Genomic DNA, 21732 nt, shown 5'->3' with positions numbered 1-21732 from the left:
TCTCATCTCTGGGCAAATGAATCACATATTGATAAAGTAATTGCTCACCAGGTTTTGAATAATATATTACTTGCCAAGTCCTGAACCTCACACCTTGAACTATCGATAACTACATTATAATTTAATTCATTATGTTATCTTGTCCAAATGATTTTAATTACTGAGTTTTCTAATTTAACCACTTTATTCTAGATATGAAAGTCTTTTTAACAAACAGTAGTCATTTTGTGGAAGGGACTGTATAAAACACAATTTCAACTGGGGAAACATCAAAGTCCATGAGTTATGTCATTATTTTACATCTTAAATTATTACTGATTTCATTGGAATAAATGGTGATCCACAAGGCAAAAATTTTATGAGAAACTCCTAAAGCAATCAGCTAAAAGTGATTACAATCTGATGCAATTCCATTGTGCATAATCCAAAACTTTAATGACAATGAGTTGACATGAATTACTATTCCCCTGGAGTTTTCTCTTGCAATATTAACATGATAATTATTGTTTCAGGGTGTTTTGAAAAATACTTCAGGGATAAAAGTTCCAAGTTGCAAGTGTATAAATCATTCCCAGCAACTAATTCCTTGGACCATTAGTGTCTCTGAGAAAATCTTTCCTGGGTCAGGTAGGTATGAAAGTTCTGACTTCCATGCTTGCATTTTCTCTTTATTTACTTAATTGAAAAAAATTAAGAAATTGATTTTAGAGAGAAGAAGGGAGAGAGAGAGAATGAGAAACATTAATGGGTTGCCTTCCATAAGCACTCTGATGAGGGATTAAACCCACAAGCTGGGTATGTGCTCTGACCAGGAATCAAACCTACCTTTTGGAGCATAGAACAATGCTCCAACCAACTGAGCCACATAGGTTAGGCCTATACTTTCTCTTGTTTCAGTTTTGAATCTTCATGACTAGCAGTCAGGTGACAACAAAAGCAGTTTTGAATGTTAGCATAATTTCTCAGTATATATTATTTAGATTGGTCACTAAACAAGATAAAATTTTATTGGAATTATGTGTTTACTGTAATAATTTTACTTTATAAATAGCATTCTCACCATTCATTTAATAATTTAGTGCACAATAAATAACTATATTGGAGTAAGCAGATGACAATCTAATAAATTATTTTAGAGTAAGCAGTTGACAATCTAATAAATTATTTTTAGAATAATATCTATTGAAAAAATAGTTTCCATACCAAAAAAACGCATAAAAAAAATCTTGAAAAAATAATTTTGAAGAAGGATGAATTCAAGCATAATTATACTCATTCTAGCTAAAGTAAAACTCTCATAGAATTTTATATTATATTATTGGAGAGATAAACTTTTGGGCAAAATTTACTATTCATTAAAAATTATATGACTAGTAATAAGTGTAGGATTTGTAACTACCTAAATGATGAATCAGAATTTCCAAGTGATGGCCATTGTAGAAATTATTTAGTCAAAGTCTGATACTGAGTAAATGAGGACTCTGTAGAAAGAAAGCCACTATGTTAAGGTAAAAGAAATGTTTTCTAATGCTCTTTCACTGTTGTGTAATTGTATGAAGTCACAATGTACAACATGATCTATAATTTAGGTTCATACATTGTATTCAGGTTATCCATCCTGCCCTTATATTTGTGAGTCACTGGAACGAAAAACCAAGAGAGTGAGAAGGTGCTGGAGTGTTCTAATCTGGAGAATTTATATTTACATGACATGCATGGCTCCATCATCTATATGACTCATGTACTTTTTATTTTCTACCTTAAAATATCATTTTCCTCAGCTATTCTTGCAAATTAAAAAACAATTCTTAGTGACTTACTGTGGTAGTTTCTAGACTAAATTACTAGAACTAAACGTTAATAACTCATTTCTATTTTCTGTGCTTCTTTCTTTGGCTTCAGTAGCTAGCCCCCTAGTCTCTCACTCAGTGTATCTTATGGGACTACAAAAATAGTGACCTTATGTATACGAAACAGTACATGTGACAGAGTCCAATGTGACCCTGCTACCTTAGACATTTGGATTTTAACTGGAACCTGAAGAGAGCAAACTTTTCCCCAATGAGATTTTCTTAGCCCAAAGCGAACATTTAAGCTCCAGGCTCTTTGAACAAGTGAGTTTAGGAAAGGCAGCATATCTTGCCCCTGCTCCTGTAGATTCCAGTGCGTATCGGTATGTAAAAGGTTCTGAGACTTCTTGCAACCCTGAGTCCAACACCCTTTCCCCCTCCAAACTCAGCATTTTAAAATTTATTTTTATCATAGACCAGTTTTTGTTACTCAATATCCATTTGTTTCACTGAATGCAGTTATGGAAATACTAATCTAAAAACTCAGGTGGCAGAACTGTGCTCAGTGGATAAAGTATTGGCCTATGCACTGAAGGGTTCGAATACCTGGTTGGGGGCATGCAGGAAGCAGCTTATCAAGATTCTTTCTCATAATTGATTTTTAAAAAATCTCTCCCTCTGCCTTCTTCTCTGAAATCAACAAAAATATATTAAAAAAAATAAAACTCAGGTGAAGCAAGCTATTTTTTATTTGTGCCCTATTTTCCCCATTCCTAATTTTACTTGTTCTATCAGTTTCAGGATTCTCTTAAAGGTAAAATAGATTAGAATAGCATAAATGCTTTGTAAAACTGAAGTGCCTGTGTGCATGAGAAAAAATACTATTATCAAAATACAGCCTTTCCTTCCCTAACTGTAGAATGTGGTTGCTGAGCCTACTTACAGGAAAGGGTAGAAAATAGGCAGATTAAATTCCAACCTATTTTTTTTTACATTTTTATTTTCTTTGTTTTTGTCTTTATTCATTGTTTAATGTAATGTGATGATCCACCAGGTGTACTATTTGGGACATGGTTGTGCAGATTTATAGATTAGATGAGTAATTGCATGTCACAAAAATAGAAGATTTACATTACCGAGGCGAACATTTTCTCCTGCCTCTCCTCTGAGGTTTGACGGTCTGATCGATACTTCTCTGTCTCTGGATCTGTTTTTATTTATCAATTTATGTTATTCATTTTATTCCACAAATGAGCGAGATCATGTATTATTTATCTTCCTCTGTCTTCTTAAATGTCTCATTTGACAATAGAAATTCATACCTGCCTCTAGGTGAAGTACCTTTGATTTCTCTTGAAAGCCTGCTGTCTCTGCATAGACCAACCTCACTAACTGAAAGTCCTCCCAACACTTACCCTAGAAAATTCTTAGTTACCTCTAAGCCCCAGTTGAAGCTTATCATTCTTTGATACCTATCCTGATGCAAAATGCAATTAGTGTTAAATGGGAAAAAAGGCAAATAAAACTATGATCTAAGTTTTGACTACTTCTCTTTTCCTCATCTATGTTTCTCTTGCTCTCACTCATATAAACTCTTCTGAATAAATATTTTTCCATCAGTAATATATCTAGGGATTTGTTTCCAATTTCAAGGTTCTTATCTGTGATCTATTCATTTAGGGATACCACAATCTCCTATATTTCATGGGTAATATAGTCAAACAGGTCCCAGGGAATTTGCTTCAAACCTCTATAATTTTAAGCTGTCTAATTCAGTAAGGAGTGCAGTACTCAGAGGTTGAACTTCTAAATATGCACAACTGCTAATGACTGAAAAACATTTTCAAACACATATTATCATTTTGAGATAATGTGAGACCTGTTATTTTATGTTGTATTGCAAGTGGCACTTTGTGGTTCAGTCCATTTTTAGACAAACTTTGTGTCATAACTCCCACATTCTGAAACAACTTAGTGTCACAAGGGTCATTTTATTTGGGAATCATCTGAATGTTATATATCTAGATAATAGGGACCTTCACCTTCTTTTAAAAGTACCCACTCCTATAGCCTCAGATTCCAATAATAGCTATGTGTGAGGGTGACTGAGAATAGAAGAAGAAGAGAGAAGGAAAAGAAGAGAAAAAAGAAAAGAAACATATGATGAACTTCTCATTCACTTCTTAATTTATTTTCATTCATCTAAGTGAGCAATGCTGGCACCTAAGAAAATGGTCAGAGGAAATTCTACCTTGGTGACTGAATTTATTCTTTTAGGATTAACGGATCGTCCAGAGCTTCAGCCCATCCTCTTTGTGCTGTTCCTGGTGATCTATCTGATCACTGTTGGAGGGAACCTGGGCATGTTGGTATTGATCAGGATAAATTCAAGACTCCACACCCCCATGTACTTCTTTCTTGCCAGTTTGTCCTGCTTGGATCTGTGCTATTCCACGAACGTGACTCCTAAGATGTTGGTGAACTTCTTATCAGAAAAGAAAACCATTTCTTATGCTGCATGTTTAGTCCAGTGTTATTTTTTCATCGCCATGGTGATAACTGAATATTACATGCTAGCTGTAATGGCTTATGATAGGTACATGGCCATCTGTAGCCCTTTGCTTTACAGCAGCAAGATGTCCAAAGGTGTCTGTATTCGCCTGATTGCTGGTCCATATGTCTATGGGTTCCTTAGTGGCCTGATGGAAACCATGTGGACGTACCGCTTGACCTTCTGTGGCTCCAACATTATCAATCACTTCTATTGTGCTGACCCACCCCTCATTCGACTCTCCTGCTCTGACACTTTCATTAAGGAGACATCCATGTTCGTGGTAGCAGGATTTAACCTCTCCAACTCCCTCCTTATTATCCTCATCTCCTACATCTTCATTCTCATTGCCATCCTGAGGATACGTTCTGCTGAAGGCAGGCAGAAAGCTTTTTCCACCTGTGGGTCCCACCTGGTGGCAGTGACTGTGTTTTATGGGACCCTCTTCTGCATGTACGTTAGACCCCCCACAGACCAGTCAGTGGAGGAGTCCAAAATCATTGCTGTATTCTACACTTTCGTAAGCCCTATGTTGAACCCCATCATTTATAGTCTGAGGAACAAGGATGTAAAACAGGCTTTGTGGAAATCGGTTCACTTCAAAATGTACTTTTGAAGTGAAGTCATAGTGTATCTTTCTTTAAAAATTAAATAAAAGTTATATTTATAACAGCTGGATTTGACTTTAACTGCATTTATAGTAAAATCAATTTTAAGTTGTTGATGAAAGCTCTAATATAACTACAAAACATAAAAGACGTGTATAGAGGTTGCATAGTTTTCTTTGAGACATGTGAATGCATTGTGTATATAAAGAGGTGGAAGTTATATATACATATGGGTATACTTTCTCTTCCTTTATACATTTTTACATTTATAATTTTATAAATTACTTTTAGATTATAAAACATCCATAGTGTAAAACATCAAAACTCTAGAAGAGTATAAAGTAAAAGAATAAAAAATATTTTTTCTCTATCCTGATCTTCTATTCTTATTTCTTAAAATCTTCACTATTAATAGTTTCTTATGTCTTAAATTTTTTTTATATATCTACAAATCAATAAATGGTATGATCATATATATATATATATATATACACACAAATACATACAATTTTAATACACATGTTGAATACATGAGCTAATTTTTAGTTTTTTTTATAATTCTGTAGCATTTACAATATAGGGTTTTGATCCCATGGTTTACAGAAATGTTACCAAAATGCTGTTGAGACTTGCTGTCACCTCTAGGAAAGAGAATTTACTATGACACCCCCATGTCTTTGCCTGACATTAATTAATTTATTTCTATTTATGAGAGTTACTTTCAGTAAGACACTTCCTTCTTCTGCCATAACAGGAAACAAGAAGCCAGTGTGAAGTTGACACTATAGTCCATGTTTTTATTAGTACACTCTATATTCATAACATTATTTCCTCTGTTCTAAACTTGAGAAATGTATTACTGTTTATACTTATGGAGGACAGAATGCAATGGAATTGGTTTGAGGGTTCAATAAATTAACATTTATAAAGCACTTAGATCAAAGCTTGGAATATAAGACACCATGTAAGTATTTGTAAAATAAATAAATTAACGATAAAACTGAAATTCAGAATATGAGACTTGTTCAAGAAGTAGGGCAGAATTGCATAAATGACAAACATCAGAACTCACAAATTGATTTTGTGCTGTGGCTGTGGAGTTATTTTTGGTTTTATTTTTTCTTCATTGATTAAGGTATTACATATGTGTCCTTATCCTCCCCCCCAATTACCCCTCCTCCACTCATGCCCTCAACCCCCTGGTGTCTGTATCTATTTAATTAGGCTTATATGCATGCTTACAAGTCTTTTGGTGGATCGCTCCCTGTTACCCCCACTCTCCCCTACCTTCCTTCTGAGGTTTGACGATCTGATCGATGCTTCTCTGTCTCTAGATCTGTTTTTGTTAACTAGTTTATGTTGTTCATTATATTCCATAAATGAGTGAGATTATATGATATTTATCTTTCTCTGACTGGGTTATTTCACTTAACATAATGCTCTCTGGTTCCATCCATGCTGTTGCAAAGGGTAAGAATTCCCTTTTTACCACAGTGTAGTATTCCATTGTGTAAGTTTTTTTAATCTGCTCATCTGCTGATGGGCTCTTAGGGTGTTCCCAAATCTTAGATATTGTAAATTGTGCTGCAATGAACATAGGGGTGCATATAGCCTTTCTGATTGGTGTTTCTAATTTCTTGGGATATATTCCTGGAAGTGAGGTCACTGGGTCAAATGGGAGTTCCTGTTGAGAAATTAATCTGTTTGATCTAGTCCTAACTTAGACCTAAGAATTTCTCATTATAGGTTACATGGGTGTATGCATTTACTAAAACACACAAAGTGTGAATTTCACGAATTAAAATTTACCTCTAAAGGACAGTAAACAAACAATCAGAAGAAAAAAAGTGAAAGAATTTGACATATAACAATGGAGGAGAGTGCATCACTACTCTGATTAAACAGAAGTAAACTTGGTGCTATGCAAATCCCTAAACTGTGGGGCCGCATTCATATTCAAAGAGCAGCTTTAAACACGATGTTCTCAGTGAATATATATGAGCTTTACATAGAAAAATTTTATTTTAGTTAACATTAGTATGAATTTTTCTTTGCAAGCAACAGGCAAAAAGAAATTGTTCTAAAAGGATACATGTTTTTCTAAGTCAGTGAGCAGACAGAACACCAGGTTCAGAGATGGAGAGCCACCCAGGGAGCTCTGAAGGTTGGGCAGCTCCAACATCACAGGTGGGGTCCTTCAGGGTGGCCTTTCGGGATCGGACCCCAGCTTGTTCCTTTGGAAGATCAGTCTGGTCCTTAGACTCTACTACTATCAATTTGATGCAAAATATTTTACCCACCTTGAATTACTAATTTACTAATATTAGATAAAAGAGACAAGCCTCACATGTCACAGTGGAAAGAAGTGGGAAACTAAAAGAAGAGAATTTCTGTCCCTCTTACTTCTAAGCAAATCTCTCTAAAATAATTCTAAGGGGATGCTAATGGCTGGGGAATTTAAAGACTCAGCAATTGTCAAATGCAATTATGTATGTATTTTCAAGAAGAAAAATTCCCCTGTCCCACCTAAAAGTCCTTATTCTATGGAGTTTAAAGGGGGAGAAAGCATCAAATTAGACCAACTTAAGTTCTAGGGATTCTCCTGCAGGGAATCAATAGTGTCAAAGTTATTAAAAACATCATTTTAAAATATTGCTCTTTCATATTAGATCCTTTTCTCTCTCTTAAGGAAAAAGTGGAGAAAGAGAAAAAGAGAAAGAGGAAGAGAGAGAGAGAGAGAGAGAGAGAGAGAGAGAGAGAGAGAGAGAGAGAGAGAGAGGAATCATTAGAAGGAAGTGAAAAGAAAGAGAGGGGAAAACAAAGCAAAGAAAGAATAGCAGTGCATATCACAAAAATCAAGAGAGCTGCTTTCAGTACTCCTAGTTTGCAATGCTTGACTAAGACCAAGTTTACCAAGAAAAAAAGTAGAAATATGGTGAAAACAAATGCTGAGAAGAAGGAAAACCAAGATTGTTATTGTATGGTAATATATAATTTTTTTATTTTGCTGTAATCTATGTGTCCAGTTCCCTTCTCTCACTGAAGGAGACCATGAGAAGAAACTTCACCTCAGTGACTGTTTATTCTTTTTGGACTGACCAATCGCCTAGAATTGCAGATTCTCCTCTTCCTGCTGATTCCGGTCATTTACATGGTCACCGTGGCAGGGAATCTGGTGATGATTGTACTCATCCAGGTCAATGCCAGTCTCCACACACCCATGTACTTTTTCCTGAGCCTCTTATCCTTTGTGGACCTGTGCTTCTCCTCCAACATAACCCCGAAGATGCTAGCGCTTTTCTGGTCAGAGAAGAAAACCATTTCCTGCCCTGCTTGTCTGGCGCAGTGTTACCTTTATATTGCTTTGGTTCACGTGGAGCTCTATATTCTGGCTGTGATGGCCTTTGATCGATACATGGCCATCTGCAACCCTCTGATTTATGGCGTCAACATGTCCAAGAGTGTGTGCGTGGCCCTCATCATGGTGCCTTACACGTATGGAGCCCTCATTGGGCTGAAGGAGACCATGTGGACCTACGGATTAGTCTTCTGTGGCCCCAATGAAATTAATCACTTCTACTGCACTGACCCACCACTGCTTAAACTGGCTTGTTCGGACACCAAGATAAAAGAAACCTCAATGTTGGTTTGTGCTGGAAGTAACCTTACCTTTTCCCCTCCTCGTCATCCTGGTTTCTTACCTTTATATTTTTTCTGCTATCCTGAGGATGCATTCCACAGAAGGCAGGCGCAAAGTGTTCTCTACCTGTGGCTCCCATCAGACAGCTGTCACCTAGTTCTATGAAACTCTCTTCATCATATATCTTAGACCCCCCTCAAAGGAATCTGTGGAACAAGGGAAAAAAGTTGCAGTATTTTATACTACAGTAATTCCCATGTTGAACCCCATGATTTATAGCCTTAGAAATAAAGATGTGAAAGAAGCATTAACCAGAGAGCTGTTCAGGAAAAAATTATTTCCCTAAAATATATCACTACTAGAGGCCTGGTGCATGAACTCATGAACAGGTGGGGTCCTTCAGGGTGGCCTTTCGGGATCGGGCCCCAGCTGGTGCCCCCAGTCTCACAGCTCCAGCTCATGCCCCCAGCCTTGCAGCCCTGCAGCCCTGCCTGGCACCCCATCTTGGCCTGGTGCCACTCGATCACCTGCCACAGTCCTGTTCTCCTAGGGACCCACTGGGGCCTGCAGCAACTCCACTGCCACCAGATGCCAGCACTGCATCACCCACCCATGTTGTGCACTGCCCCTGGTGGTCAGTGTACATCATAGCAGGTGGTCGATCTCCAGGGACAAATTTGTATATTAGGCTTTTATTATATAGGATTCTTTTGGTTCTAAAACATTTTCTAGACCTTTTTCCTAAATTGGGGTAAAATAAGAAATATGGCAAACCAATGGAAAGTACTGCATTTTAAAAAAGTTTAATGGTTTTTCAACAATAAAAACTTAAAAAAAAGTTTAATGGTTTTTTAAAATCAAAACATAGTAAATAAAGTTTTCATTACAAAAATTTAGATTTTTATAATTGTCAGTCATTTTGTTCACCAGTTACTTTAATTTCTTTGCCTTGTATGCACATGATAGAATTATGTTTCTCTTTTGAATTGTATGCACATGATAGAATTATATTTCTCTGTAGGTGAAAGTGTGTTGCTATTTCTGGACAATGAATTAGATTAGAGTTCATATGTATCAATTCTCAGTTCAGCATATAATTGTTGGTAAGAGAACCCTTCAGTGGGTTTTTTCTTTCCATGGTGAGCATCACAGGTTCTTGAGTGAGGAGATGTGAAACAGAGCTCACTGTCAATTCATTAATTATTACTAGACCTAATAGAAACAGAATGAATGAGAAATGCCCTTTGTTTTATAAGCTACTGCAATATGTTGAGTTACTTATTTCTAGGAACTAGCCTCTCCTCACTCATACAATATTAATCATATAAAATTTGAACTGGTGGGATGCATACCATATAGATATTAAGCACTGTAACCCCCCAAAAAATCACAATTGGGATTTTATATTCTTCCAGTCTTTTTTCTATGTCTTTACATATATGCACATGTTTAGTTAAAATCATTTATTGTAATTGTTTTAATTGCTAATGTAAACTATATATATTGTTTCAAAAGTCAATTAATATTATAAGACTTATATGAGTATATGAACCTTTGTCTCACTTCTTACTCTTGTCTTCCCATAGATGACCTATAATATGCACACTTTCTCCCTGGAGGCTTCTATCTTACTCTTGGATTTTGCGTTCCAGATCTGTTGCTGAGCTGTTATCTGGAGACAGTGATTGCTATCAGTGGTTTAAAATGTTTATACACTGAACTTATGTTGATCACAGGACAATATATTAGAAACTAGAGATTCAAAATAAACAAGACAAAAAAGTCCTCTATTAAACTTTAGGAGGGAGGGGAGTCAGATAGCAAACAAACAGAATATCTCATATGTAATACCTTTTACAATAAAGATAAATTGAAAAAGGAATATCTCAGGTGTGGGTTTAATGCTGTGGAGAGAGTCAGACAAGTCAATATGGAAGATGGTAACTGGCAACATCAGAAGCAAAGGTCATGCTAACGGGCCAGCTTCAATGCATGGGAAAGGACTGCTGGAGAAAGTGACATTTGAATTGCAGTCTAGATGAGCAGCATAACCAAAGTCTTTGGGAATTGTAACCAGGAGAATCAAAGTTTTAGGCATGAAGCCTGGCATGTTAGAATAACAAAAAGAAAGGCCATGTGTCTGGAGCTTAATAAATGGGAGAAACAACAGGTGATGTTGATGCCAGAAAACCAAACATGAGAGGCATGGTAGAAACAACAAATTAAATATAGTCTTTCATATATTTAACATACACTGAGTGGCCAGATTATGATGATCTCTGAACGCATAATAATCTGGCCTCTTAGTGTACTTATGTATAAGGGAATGCTGGCAAATTGTGATATGTCAAGGAACCAGGAGATAGTGGCCCCCAGCCTCTGGCTAGTAAGTGCTCTGCTTCTTCCTAACTACCCTCAATGCAGTTCTTATAAATGTCAAAACCTTATTTTAAAATCCCAACTCTGTTCAGTCTACCCTGAATGGCCAGATTATTATGCGTTCAGAGATCATAATAATAATCTGGCCACTCAGTGTATATTTGTTGATTATTGTTTATATGAAACACTGTTGTTGTCATTGGTAGTTACCAGTGTCTCTCATTCCATGTGTTTTTCTTCTGGAAACTAATCATTTGTACCTAGTATTATTTATTTAAGTATCCCATCAATGTGCAAATCTCTTTAGGGGACAGATATGTTATTCATATTTGTATTCTGGAGAGAAAGCAGCATTGAACTTTTCACTGAGAATATATTTTGTGTGAATTAGTTAAAGGACAAACAAAGTAGGAAATAGAGAACTTGAAATAATGAAGACAATGACCTGAATTCAGTTTCATGAATTGTGTCCCCAAAGCATCGTAAATTTGTTTTTCATTGTTGTCTTAAATATTGCCCTCCTTCTCATAGCAGACAAATGGTCTAAATGTCAATGAATTATAAAATACAGAATTAAAAAATCTTGAATTGAGAAAGCGTAGCACTACCAATTAATATTTCTCCCCATGAGAATGCTCTCTATTGGGATTTCATTTTTATTTGTTTCTTGAAACAGTTGGGGATTCTCCTGAGAAAAATGCTGATGTCAGTAAGTTAGGTATAAATCCTATAGCACCGGTAAGAATTTGACCTTTGTGGTCACCAAGAAGACACTCACACATTTTTACAGGTAGGAGAGGAAATGTGTTTGCATATTAGTTTTCAATATCTAGCAATTTATGTACTTGCTTCACTAGATTGCATACTTTTTAGATATTGATGTGTTGAAATAGGCAATTTCACAGGCAATTTGCACAGACAATGAATATTCTATGAGAAAAAATCTATAGGGTGGTTGCTCAACCCTGTCTTTCTCTATGTTACCAGTGTTTTTGAATCATCCGAGTAGAATTTTGTACTTTGGATCTTTAGATCCATGAAGTTTATTAATAGTTTAAAAATGCTCTGACTTCTCAGAATTAAAGTATATGCTCAGATAGGCATTTTCTTGTGATCATTTAACATATGGAGAAGTTAGCTTCAGTATATGCAGCTTTGAAGTTTAGACTAGAAGCTCTCTAAGTCCTTTATGGTTCTCTTATTTATAAGGTTCTGGATTCTTTTTCAATGTCCTGTTTCTGTCTAAGATCTGCTTTTTGTTTTGTTTTGTTTTTACAATCCATGCTTGCCCTCCAGAGAAACATTTCCTCCCACCGCCTAGAATTTTTTTTTCAACCAAGATACTTGAACTATGAATCAGTCTGGTAATCATAAAAAACTAAATTGGATCAAAGATCTTGCAACAATAGGCTGATGAAGAGAATTCTGATCCTTCTTTGTGCCACATGCGGCTACCTGACTCATCCGGGTTTCTAACTGCATACGAGTGTCTGCTGTGAGTGTTTCTTGATGCTTAGCGGCAGTCTGACAGATCTCCCATGGGCTATGTCTTTATATTAGTTGTCTCTGCCATAGCCCTACAATTCTAAAATTAAAATATGGTTAGTGATGATGTTTCCTACTAAAAAATGACATTTGCCGATAGCCAGTGAGATCTAAGCAAAATTGCAAAGATCTTAGACACAGGTCAGTACTAGAATCTAGATAATGAACCGGAAAAGTTGCTCTTTGGGCTTAGAATTCATAAAAGAGCTCTTGATTTTCTTTTTGCCAATTGAATCATAATACCTAGATTCTTGGAGTGAATTTCCTCCTAGTTTTAAGTTAAGACACTGGTACTTTGGCTGCTTGTCTTTCTTCCTTTCTTCTCACTCTTCCTTCCTTTACCTTTGTTAGAATGTCTGGTCTGTCCCTACCCTCTAGAAAGGAAGGAAGGAAGGAAGGAAGGAAGGAAGGAAGGAAGGAAGGAAGGAAGGAAGGAAGGAAGGAAGGAAGAAAGGAAGGAAGGAAGGAAGGAAGGAAGGAAGGAAGGAAGGAAGGAAGGAAGGAAGAAAGAAGAAGAAGAAGAAGAAGAAAGGAAGAAGAAGAAAGAAAGAAAGAAAGAAAGAAAGAAAGAAAGAAAGAAAGAAAGAAAGAAAGAAAGAAAAGCCAGTTCTACTTCAAGATTCTATTTTATTCATATTTATTTCTCCTGGTAGCTAACAGTGCAATCATTGGTGCAGAATAAGAAACAATAAAGTTTGTTAACTTTGTATTCCCACTCATTACATGTGGAAGTGGGGTTTTTGCATGGTAGGATGAGTGATCTCTATTTTGTGGAATTAAACCCCTGGGTTTCCACTGTCCCATTTCCCTGTTCCACCATAGAAAAAGTTCAATCTTGTCTTCAGCAGGGCAAGAATTAAGGCCACATCCAGAGTCTCCACTCCGTAATAAAGTCTCCACTCCGTGCAGTCCAGCATCCTGTGTGTGGAGTCTGCCTGGCCCTGGGCCAAGCTGCTATTTGAGACCACATGGCAGGCAAATGCCAGGGGCAACTGCAGGTCACAGAGCAAGGGAAAGCCAGGGCAAGAACAAAACTAGAGAGAACACTTTGCCTTTAGGATTTTACCCTTCCAAGAATATGTGTGCTTGCAGTGGCTCCACCCTTCTAGCCAATTCATTGTTTTCCAGGCTAGACTGACAAGCAAGCACTTCCCATTGTGATCCCAACTTTCTTGCTCCCCTACTAGTATATCCCTCTTTGTTTGATCCCTTCCCCCAGTGAATGGATTGGTGGTTTCCTGGGAGCCTGAAGCTCTAGCTTCCTGGTGAAGCTGTCCTGATGACCATGCTGACAAGGCTCCCCCTTTGCTCTGTTCCTATTATTATTATTAATAAATTAACTAATTATAATGATAAAAATGGAATTTAACATTTTGGCAAAAGTTATTCTCTTTCCCCAAGCAGTCCATTCAATGCAGAGGAAGTAATCAGCTTTCCTGAGGAATTTGCATGTTACGGAGGAAGAACACTAAACTGGGAACTGTATCTTTTTCCTCTCCTGGTTCTTCCATTTCTGAGCTTGGAGCCAGAATTACTTGCTATAAGCATGCATACATGAATGGTTTACAAGGTTTTATAAAGTGTGTTTTATGAACTATAAAATTTAATGTTAATACAATGGGTATAGTTATTGAAATACCTCGTAATATTTAATAGCTATGAGGATAAGATTTGAAACCAAAAAGTCCAAGAAATCATCTGTGTGTCTTGAATGCAAAATGGCATGATACAATATCTATTTCATAGGACATTTAGATTAAAATAAAATAATAAATGGGAAGTACTTTAATATGGTGCATGGAATATAAGAACCCAACAATTATTATGATTGTTTTTGCATTGTTACAACTTTAAGCAGCAAATTAATTAGATTTGTTAGTTTCACTTATATTTGAGGGTAGGTGAAAAATGAAGTACTGTCACATCAATATTCTGAGTCTGTTCAGAGAATATCAGAAGTTTTACACAGCCTTTGACAAATTATCTGATAATGACATTTGCTAATGTCAAAATTGTCCCACAGAATAGAATATTTAGAAATAAACTTCAATTTATGCAATTGCTAGCATTTAAAAATTTTTGTTTGTAAATTTGTACTCAGTGAGATAGATAATATGTCAGTAAATCACCAGACTGGGAAATATGAAATGAAGGTTTAATGGGCTATTTCATCTCATCTCCGAACAATTCAGTTTCTCAGTGTACAGAATGATCTTTACCTGTGTTATCTTCAAAGTGATTGCTAACCTTCTATGTATCTATGCTTATATATGAAAGAAGGCAGACAGGAACTCTAAACACTTCTAAATTTTTTAAAAGTAATATTTTCTTTGGCAGATAATTTATTTTGATTTAAATTTTTTTTTTCAAAGTATAGAGATACTTAAATTTATAATTTTATCTTTAGGCTCCAACTTAACTGTACACTGTGATTACAAATACAACCTGAATGAAAATCATTCTGTTGAAAACTTTTAGACTTGCTTTATCGTATATCTGTTCATCACTAATTATGGAAACGCTACTGAGATAACATAACTAAGGCTTTTTGGATCTTTTAACAATATTTAACCTAATAGCCCTATCTGGCTTTGTTCAGTGGACCAAAGGGTCCCAGGTTTGGCCTGTGGACCAAAGGGTCCCAGGTTTGATTCCTGTCAAGGGCATGGACCTCAGTTGTAGGTCTCTCCCCAGCATGGGCCCTGAATGGGGCACGTACAGGAGGCCACTAATTGATGTGTTTCTCTCACATTGATATTTCTCTCTCTCTTTGCCTCTCTTTTCCACTTTCTCTAAAAATCAATGGAAAAATATCATGGGGTGAGGATTAAAGAAACAAACAATATTTAATCTGATACAATACTCAATGATTAAAAAATTCCTTTATATTTCTCCTTAGATAAACGAATGCCTCTCCTATGAGACACAGAAATGTCCAGAAGAAACTACACTGAAGTGACAGAATTTATTCTCTTGGGCCTAACAAGTCGTCCAGAGTTGCAAGTTGCTTTCTTTGTGCTGTTCCTCATGGTCTACATAGTCACTGTGATAGGCAATGTGGGCATGATTGTTTTAATCAGAATTGATTCTCGACTCCACACTCCCATGTACTTCTTCCTCTCCAGTCTGTCTGTTCTAGATCTGTGTTTCTCCACAAATGTCACCCCCAAAATGCTAGAAAATTTCTTGTCAGAGAAGAAGACCATCTCCTATGCAGGCTGCTTGGTGCAGTGCTATATCGTCATTGCTGTGGTCCTCACAGAGCACTGCATGTTGGCTGTCATGGCATATGACCGCTACATGGCTATCTGTAATCCACTGCTCTACAGTAGCAGGATGTCCAAGAGTGTCTGTGTCCGCCTGGTCATTGTTCCTTATGTCTATGGCTTCCTCCTTAGTGTGATGAAGACCTTGAGGACCTACAACCTCTATTTCTGTGGTGCTAATGAAATTAACCATTTCTACTGTGCTGATCCTCCTCTTATCAAGCTGGCCTGTTCTGACACCTACAGCAAAGAGCTATCGATGTACATAGTCGCTGGCTACAGCAATGTCCAGTCCCTCCTGATCATTCTCACATCCTACATGTTCATCCTGGTTGCCATCCTCAGAAGCCGTTCTGCAGAAGGAAGAAAAAAAGCTTTCTCCACATGTGGCTCCCACCTGACAGTGGTCACCATCTTCTATGGAACCCTCTTCTGCATGCACTTGAGACGTCCCACAGAGGAATCAGTGGAACAGGGCAAAATGGTGGCTGTGTTTTACACCACAGTGATCCCCATGCTGAACCCCATGATCTACGGCCTTAGGAACAAGGATGTGAAAGAGGCATTGAGAAAAGCAATCTGGAGACAAAAATTGGGAAAATGAAAGTGCTCAACTGTCATTAAAAATATTTCTAGATATAGCAAGATATGATGATATTATTGGGTCAGACATCTCTTTTTAAAGCAAATTTTACACAATACATTTCTCACATTTTGTGTCAGGTAGCTGATGAGGTTAAAATTCTCTGAACAAGTGCTTGAAAAATGGGAAGAATAAGAGGTAACATTTAGGCATTTCATACAAATTCCTATATCAGCTAGTGTCATTTCTTACAGGAAAAAAAAAATATAGTGGTTTAAACAAATCTAAATTTTCACTTTGTCTTGTTTTTCTGTCAGGTAAAAAAAACCTGGAAGTAAGTAGTCTTCAATTTGTATGCCAGCTTTATTAGATTTGGTCTCTGAGTCCTTTACAGCTTGTTTTTTGTTTGTTTGTTTGTTTGTTTGTTTGTTTTTTAAGATGGCTTGCATTCCTACAGTCACTTTAGGATGCACAATGACTGCTCTGAAGGCAGCCCAAATGTGCAAATGGTTCAAATGTTCTAAATGTTCTATGCAACATGTTTTCTCAGATCTTTGGGACAACTTAATCATAATCTCAAACCTCCCTGCAAGAGAGTTTAGGAAACTTTTATTACAGGACACCGTGTCAGGCTAAAACATAGGGTTCTACCATTTCCTCTTTGGTGAATAGTAATCTACACCCCACTTTTTAAAAAATAAGCTCAATTTCAAATTTTACTCATTTAAGTAATTACTACCTAACCCACTTCCAATGATTCCCAATACTTGAATTGAGTAACACTTTATTTCATAGGTGATGATCTTAGATACCTGATAACATCTTCACCAATGTCCTTGAGTGAAATCTCTTTTAAAATATTTTGTCACATAAAAATTTTTTCTCAGGTCTCAATATTACAACTAAGTTAGCTATTGTTTTCTTTTTGAAGAATCATAAAAATGACTTCAAGGATGTGCTTTCTAAATCCATTTGACTGTTTTAGAAATCAAGATTGCATAAAAGATTGTGTTTTCTTTATGTAGGCTAATGATACTAATTAATTCACTAAACTTTATATGTAAACAAATAGGATTTGTTTCTAACCTTATGATGACTATTAGAAGGTAATAACACAATCTTGTTGATGTTTTGTAATTAGAGTGTGTTTCCATAAATATTTATAATCAAGTTATTTTTTAAAAAATTTGTGGGAGATGTGGAGATATATTTACTCTTTTTTCCTCAAGTCCATAAAGAATATAATATAACATATACACTAATCATATAGTGAAAATGAAACTCCTTTTGGGTCAGAAATTGAGACTTTTGGTCTGCTCTAATAATTGTTGGGCAATAGAATTAGGTAATTAACAGTGTAAGGAATCAAATTCTGGAATCAGGAATCTATTTTTTTGATTTATTGAGTGTAACCTTGTGTAAGGCACCACTTTCTAAGACTTGTTTTGCTTTTTTCGTGTTGTTGTTTTGTTTTTGTCCTATAAAAATGGCAGTAATACAATTACCTAAGAAGGTAATTATGAGAATTAGATTAAATTAAATTAGCTGTGTCTGGCATGTTAACTTTAATAAATGCTGTAATGTTGCTATGATTAAGTTTCTAGTTTTCCTTGCTTATAAGCTGAGTAAGTTGAAGCATATATATTTTTCCTGCTACCGGAAACTACAATTTTAATTATAAGAAATAATATTATTTCCTCTTTCTCTGGAAAAGCCAAGTGGCATAGACTCTAAGTACAGAACATAAGATAATCTTATTCAAGTTGAGAAACACTATCACCAAATTTAGTGTGATGTAAACTCAAAACAAATATTATTTGATCCTAGACACATCCAAAACAACTTGAGTTTGAGGGGAAATAAAACTGTGCAAGTCTGTAATTAAAAATAAACAAAACTCAATGGTCAATTCTTCCTCTAGAGATATATTTCCCCCAGGGTCATTTTTAGAGGAAACTTCTTAATTGCTTCTTCTTTTTTTTTTTTTTTTTTTTTTTTTTTTTTTTTTTTTTTTTTACTAAGGCAAAGATTTGAAGGATATGTCTCTATGGACCTCCAGTTTCTCTTTTGCCTGGTATATATAAGTTGTTTTCCATCTCTTACACAGCGTTCACTTTTCAACTCTGTATCCTTCCTGGAGATATTTCTCTTCATTCTCAGGTTGGTATAAAAATGAATCTGCCCACAACTGTCAGATGAAGGTTGTATATTAGATTTTTTATTAATTAACATTAATTATTCTATATATGTTATCTATGTGTATAGGTGTATTATTTGTATAAGTGAAAGAGATGGCAAAATGAGGGAGAGAGAGAAATTTTCTATAGAGATTTGATTATTATAAACTATTAATGGAAGCTATAATTTCAGGAGTTTATTTAATAACAATTGTCCTTTGTATATTTATTGTGTGTTAATGTATAATATCTCTTTCGTGCTCATAAGTACACTATGAAATAAATACTATTATTGCAGTTACATCATATTAAGTCATTGAGAAACTGAAAACAAACAAAAAAATAAAACCTTCCTAAGTGCATAAAGTGTCATGGAGCTAGAATTCAACCAAACAATAGAAACATAATTTTTAAACTTTATACTAAATATTTTTTTCATTTCTGGTCCTTTGGGGGAAAATATATATCTATTGGAAACTTATTTTGAAAAAATGTTACAATATAAAAAATTTGTGTATATATTTTTCCTTCAAAAGGAGAAGAAAATACTGTAAGTGCTTCTAAGATCCCCAAATTCGTTCTTTCTTTCCAGACTTCATACCCCCTAATATCAGACCTAACCACTCCATTTTCTCTGTCAGTTCATCATATCTGTTACCTGGTTAACCACCACTCAGGTTTTCGTGTATTTAGTTTTTGCAAAATACCAACATCACCATCTTTTTATACTTCCTTTTGTGGTGAATCATTTGTGGTACTGAGCAATCAGATCTGACTTTCCAAATAAGAATTTCTCTGTTGCTAATCTTTAAAAAATGCATAAGGGTGAGCAGCTCCTTATCTTATTTACTTTTGAGTCTCTAGAACATAACAATGGATGACACCTGGTAGATTATAATTACATGTTAGATATGCCAAAGAGCCTGTATGTGGGGAATATGTATAATGTATGAATATGTATGAATGTGTATAAGTGGTTCACCCTTTCACTTGGTTGTGATGATGAATGTGAGTAGTTTGTCCTACTTCAGTTTAAGTTAAGTACAAGTATGAGGTTAGATTCAAAATACATTTTTTTCTGACATTTAGGGATGAGCTATTTGATTAAATGGCTTTCATTTCTAATCCTGAAGAATATACTTATAATAAGAAAAGAGGAAGTAAAATTTATTTTTGACTTGTGGTTAAAAGAGAAGTATAACTCTCTATAAATATTTTAAAAATATGAAACTACCAAACATGCCAGCATTAGAAATGAGGGATATCTATAAAGTAGTCTTGGAAATTTGGCTACTCACAATATTTAGTACTAGCATTTTTCAATCACATTATTTTATATAACTGTTATGTAATGGGCCTGAGAACTTATTATTCTTAGTGACCTTTAGAGAGCCAGTTGCATAGCAATTGGTCATATAAATTTACTGAAAAGAATGACAAAAGGCAGTCATAGCTATGTAATAAAGAAAATAATGAACGCAGACATGATTAAAGTATAAATTAATAATCAATACCTGATTTTTAAATTTATTTCCTTTTTGTTATCACAGAGATTTGTAACTAACATTGATCTAGAACTGAGGAAATGCTCAATTTCACTGATGTGAAAGAGTTTATTCTTTTGGGACTAACTAGTCATCGGGAATGGCAAGTTTTTTTCTTCATCATTTTTCTTGTGGTCTATATTATCACCCTAGTGGGCAATATTAGCATGATCCTGTTAATTAAGGTCAGTCCACAGCTCAATAGCCCCATGTACTTTTTTCTCAGTCATTTGTCATTTGTTGATGTGTGGTTTTCTTCCAATGTGACCCCTAAAATGTTGGAAAACCTGTTATCAGAGACAAAAACTATTTCTTACGCTGGTTGTATGGTACAGTGCTTCTTCTTCATCGCCCTTGTCCACATAGAAATTTTTATCCTTGCTGTGATGGCCTTTGATAGATACATGGCGATTGGGAAACCTCTGCTCTATGGCAGCAGAATGTCAAGGGTTGTCTGTATTCGACTGATCTCTTTCCCTTACATATATGGTTTTCTGACTAGTCTGGCGGCAACATTATGGACTTATGGGTTGTACTTCTGTGGAAAAATTGAGATCAACCACTTCTACTGTGCAGACCCACCTCTTATCAAAATGGCTTGTGCTGGAACCTTTGTCAAAGAATATACCATGATCATTCTTGCAGGCATTAACTTCACCTATTCCCTGACTGTGGTTATCATTTCCTATCTGTTCATCCTCCTTGCCATCCTACGGATGCCCTCAGCAGAAGGGAGGTGGGAGGCATTTTCCACCTGTGGGTCCCACTTGACAGTGGTCATCATATTTTATGGGACTCTTCTTTTCATGTATCTCAGACGTCCCACAGAGGAGTCCGTGGAGCAGGGGGAAATGGCGGCTGTGTTTTACAACCACAGTGATCCCCATGCTGAACCCCATGATCTACAGTTTGAGGAACAAGGATGTTAAAGAAGCCACGAGCAAAGTGATGAGCAGAATATGTGTAACCGAATAAAATAAAATGAGTTAATCTTGTCTTCTGTGATTCATAAGTATTTGTCAGCAGCTAATGGCTCATGACATAGCCAAAAACCTTTTGCAAAAGCTACAGACTGTGAATTGAAAAGAAAAAAATAGAAAAAGACTCAAATTCAAAGAAAATAAAGTAGATTGACCCATTCCTGTTGATGTAAGTGGAAAAGATAACTAAAATTTTATAAATTAACTAATGAAAAGGTTATTTGAGCTAAAGTTCAGAAGTGCACTAACTGAAATGTTCAAATACTTAGCTAGAATGAAAAAACTTCTTTTTATTTAAAATGCAGCAGATGAATTTTGGGAAATATCAATTTGTTTTCTTGGAGAATAAATTGGGGCAGAAAAATATTTTATGTAATGTTCTAGAATGATATTGTAAAATGGTCTTGCTAAAAGTTGTGAGATTGTGTGATATTTCATGCCTTTTTTTTTTTTTAAATGTGAGGCAGGTCTGTTCAGCAACAACTACTTTGAAAATAGCAATCCTATTGCATTTAATTCCTTTTCAATTTTTATTTTTAAGAGACATAGCATGATTCCAATAACTGCTATAATCTAACCAAAAGTTGCCACACACCAGACTGCACTTTCATGTGCCCCTGCCAACAGTCTTCAGTCTGAATAAAGTGGGTAGTATCAGTGGATAGAAGT

The 21732-nt window shown here is 35.7% G+C and overlaps 4 protein-coding genes across 5 annotated transcripts; all 4 read left to right on the top strand.

Annotated features, from left to right (window-relative positions):
- Positions 1–1366: 1366 nt before the first annotated feature.
- LOC118712611 (olfactory receptor 1030) lies at positions 1367–4957 on the top strand. Of its 2 annotated transcripts, XM_036426537.1 has the most exons (2): positions 1367–1373; positions 4032–4957. In XM_036426537.1, the coding sequence occupies exons 1-2, from the start codon at positions 1367–1369 to the stop codon at positions 4955–4957; spliced, it is 933 nt and encodes a 310-aa protein (XP_036282430.1). The 2 variants fall into 2 exon arrangements, with proteins under 2 accessions (XP_036282430.1, XP_036282428.1); XM_036426535.1 differs by lacking the exon at positions 1367–1373 and having other exon boundaries at positions 4004–4957.
- Positions 4958–7985: 3028 nt separating this feature from the next.
- LOC118713107 (olfactory receptor 5M8-like) lies at positions 7986–8935 on the top strand. The gene is given in 3 exon segments (XM_036427471.1): positions 7986–8026; positions 8028–8625; positions 8627–8935. Coding segments are annotated over 3 exon segments (933 nt in total). The 5' UTR covers positions 7986–8000.
- Positions 8936–15444: 6509 nt separating this feature from the next.
- LOC123651880 (olfactory receptor 1030-like) lies at positions 15445–16383 on the top strand. Its single transcript, XM_045577740.1, has one exon. It carries the CDS (start codon positions 15445–15447, stop codon positions 16381–16383), a length of 939 nt encoding a protein of 312 aa, XP_045433696.1.
- Positions 16384–20097: 3714 nt separating this feature from the next.
- Positions 20098–21058, top strand: LOC118712603 (olfactory receptor 5M3-like). The gene is given in 2 exon segments (XM_036426521.2): positions 20098–20952; positions 20954–21058. Coding segments are annotated over 2 exon segments (933 nt in total). The 5' UTR covers positions 20098–20124.
- Positions 21059–21732: the final 674 nt, after the last annotated feature.

Source organism: Pipistrellus kuhlii, unplaced genomic scaffold (assembly GCF_014108245.1).
Source record: "Pipistrellus kuhlii isolate mPipKuh1 unplaced genomic scaffold, mPipKuh1.p scaffold_m20_p_9, whole genome shotgun sequence".
NCBI lineage: Eukaryota > Metazoa > Chordata > Mammalia > Chiroptera > Vespertilionidae > Pipistrellus > Pipistrellus kuhlii.
Note: the sequence above shows the minus strand (reverse complement) of the source record. Positions and strands in the feature narration are given on the sequence as shown.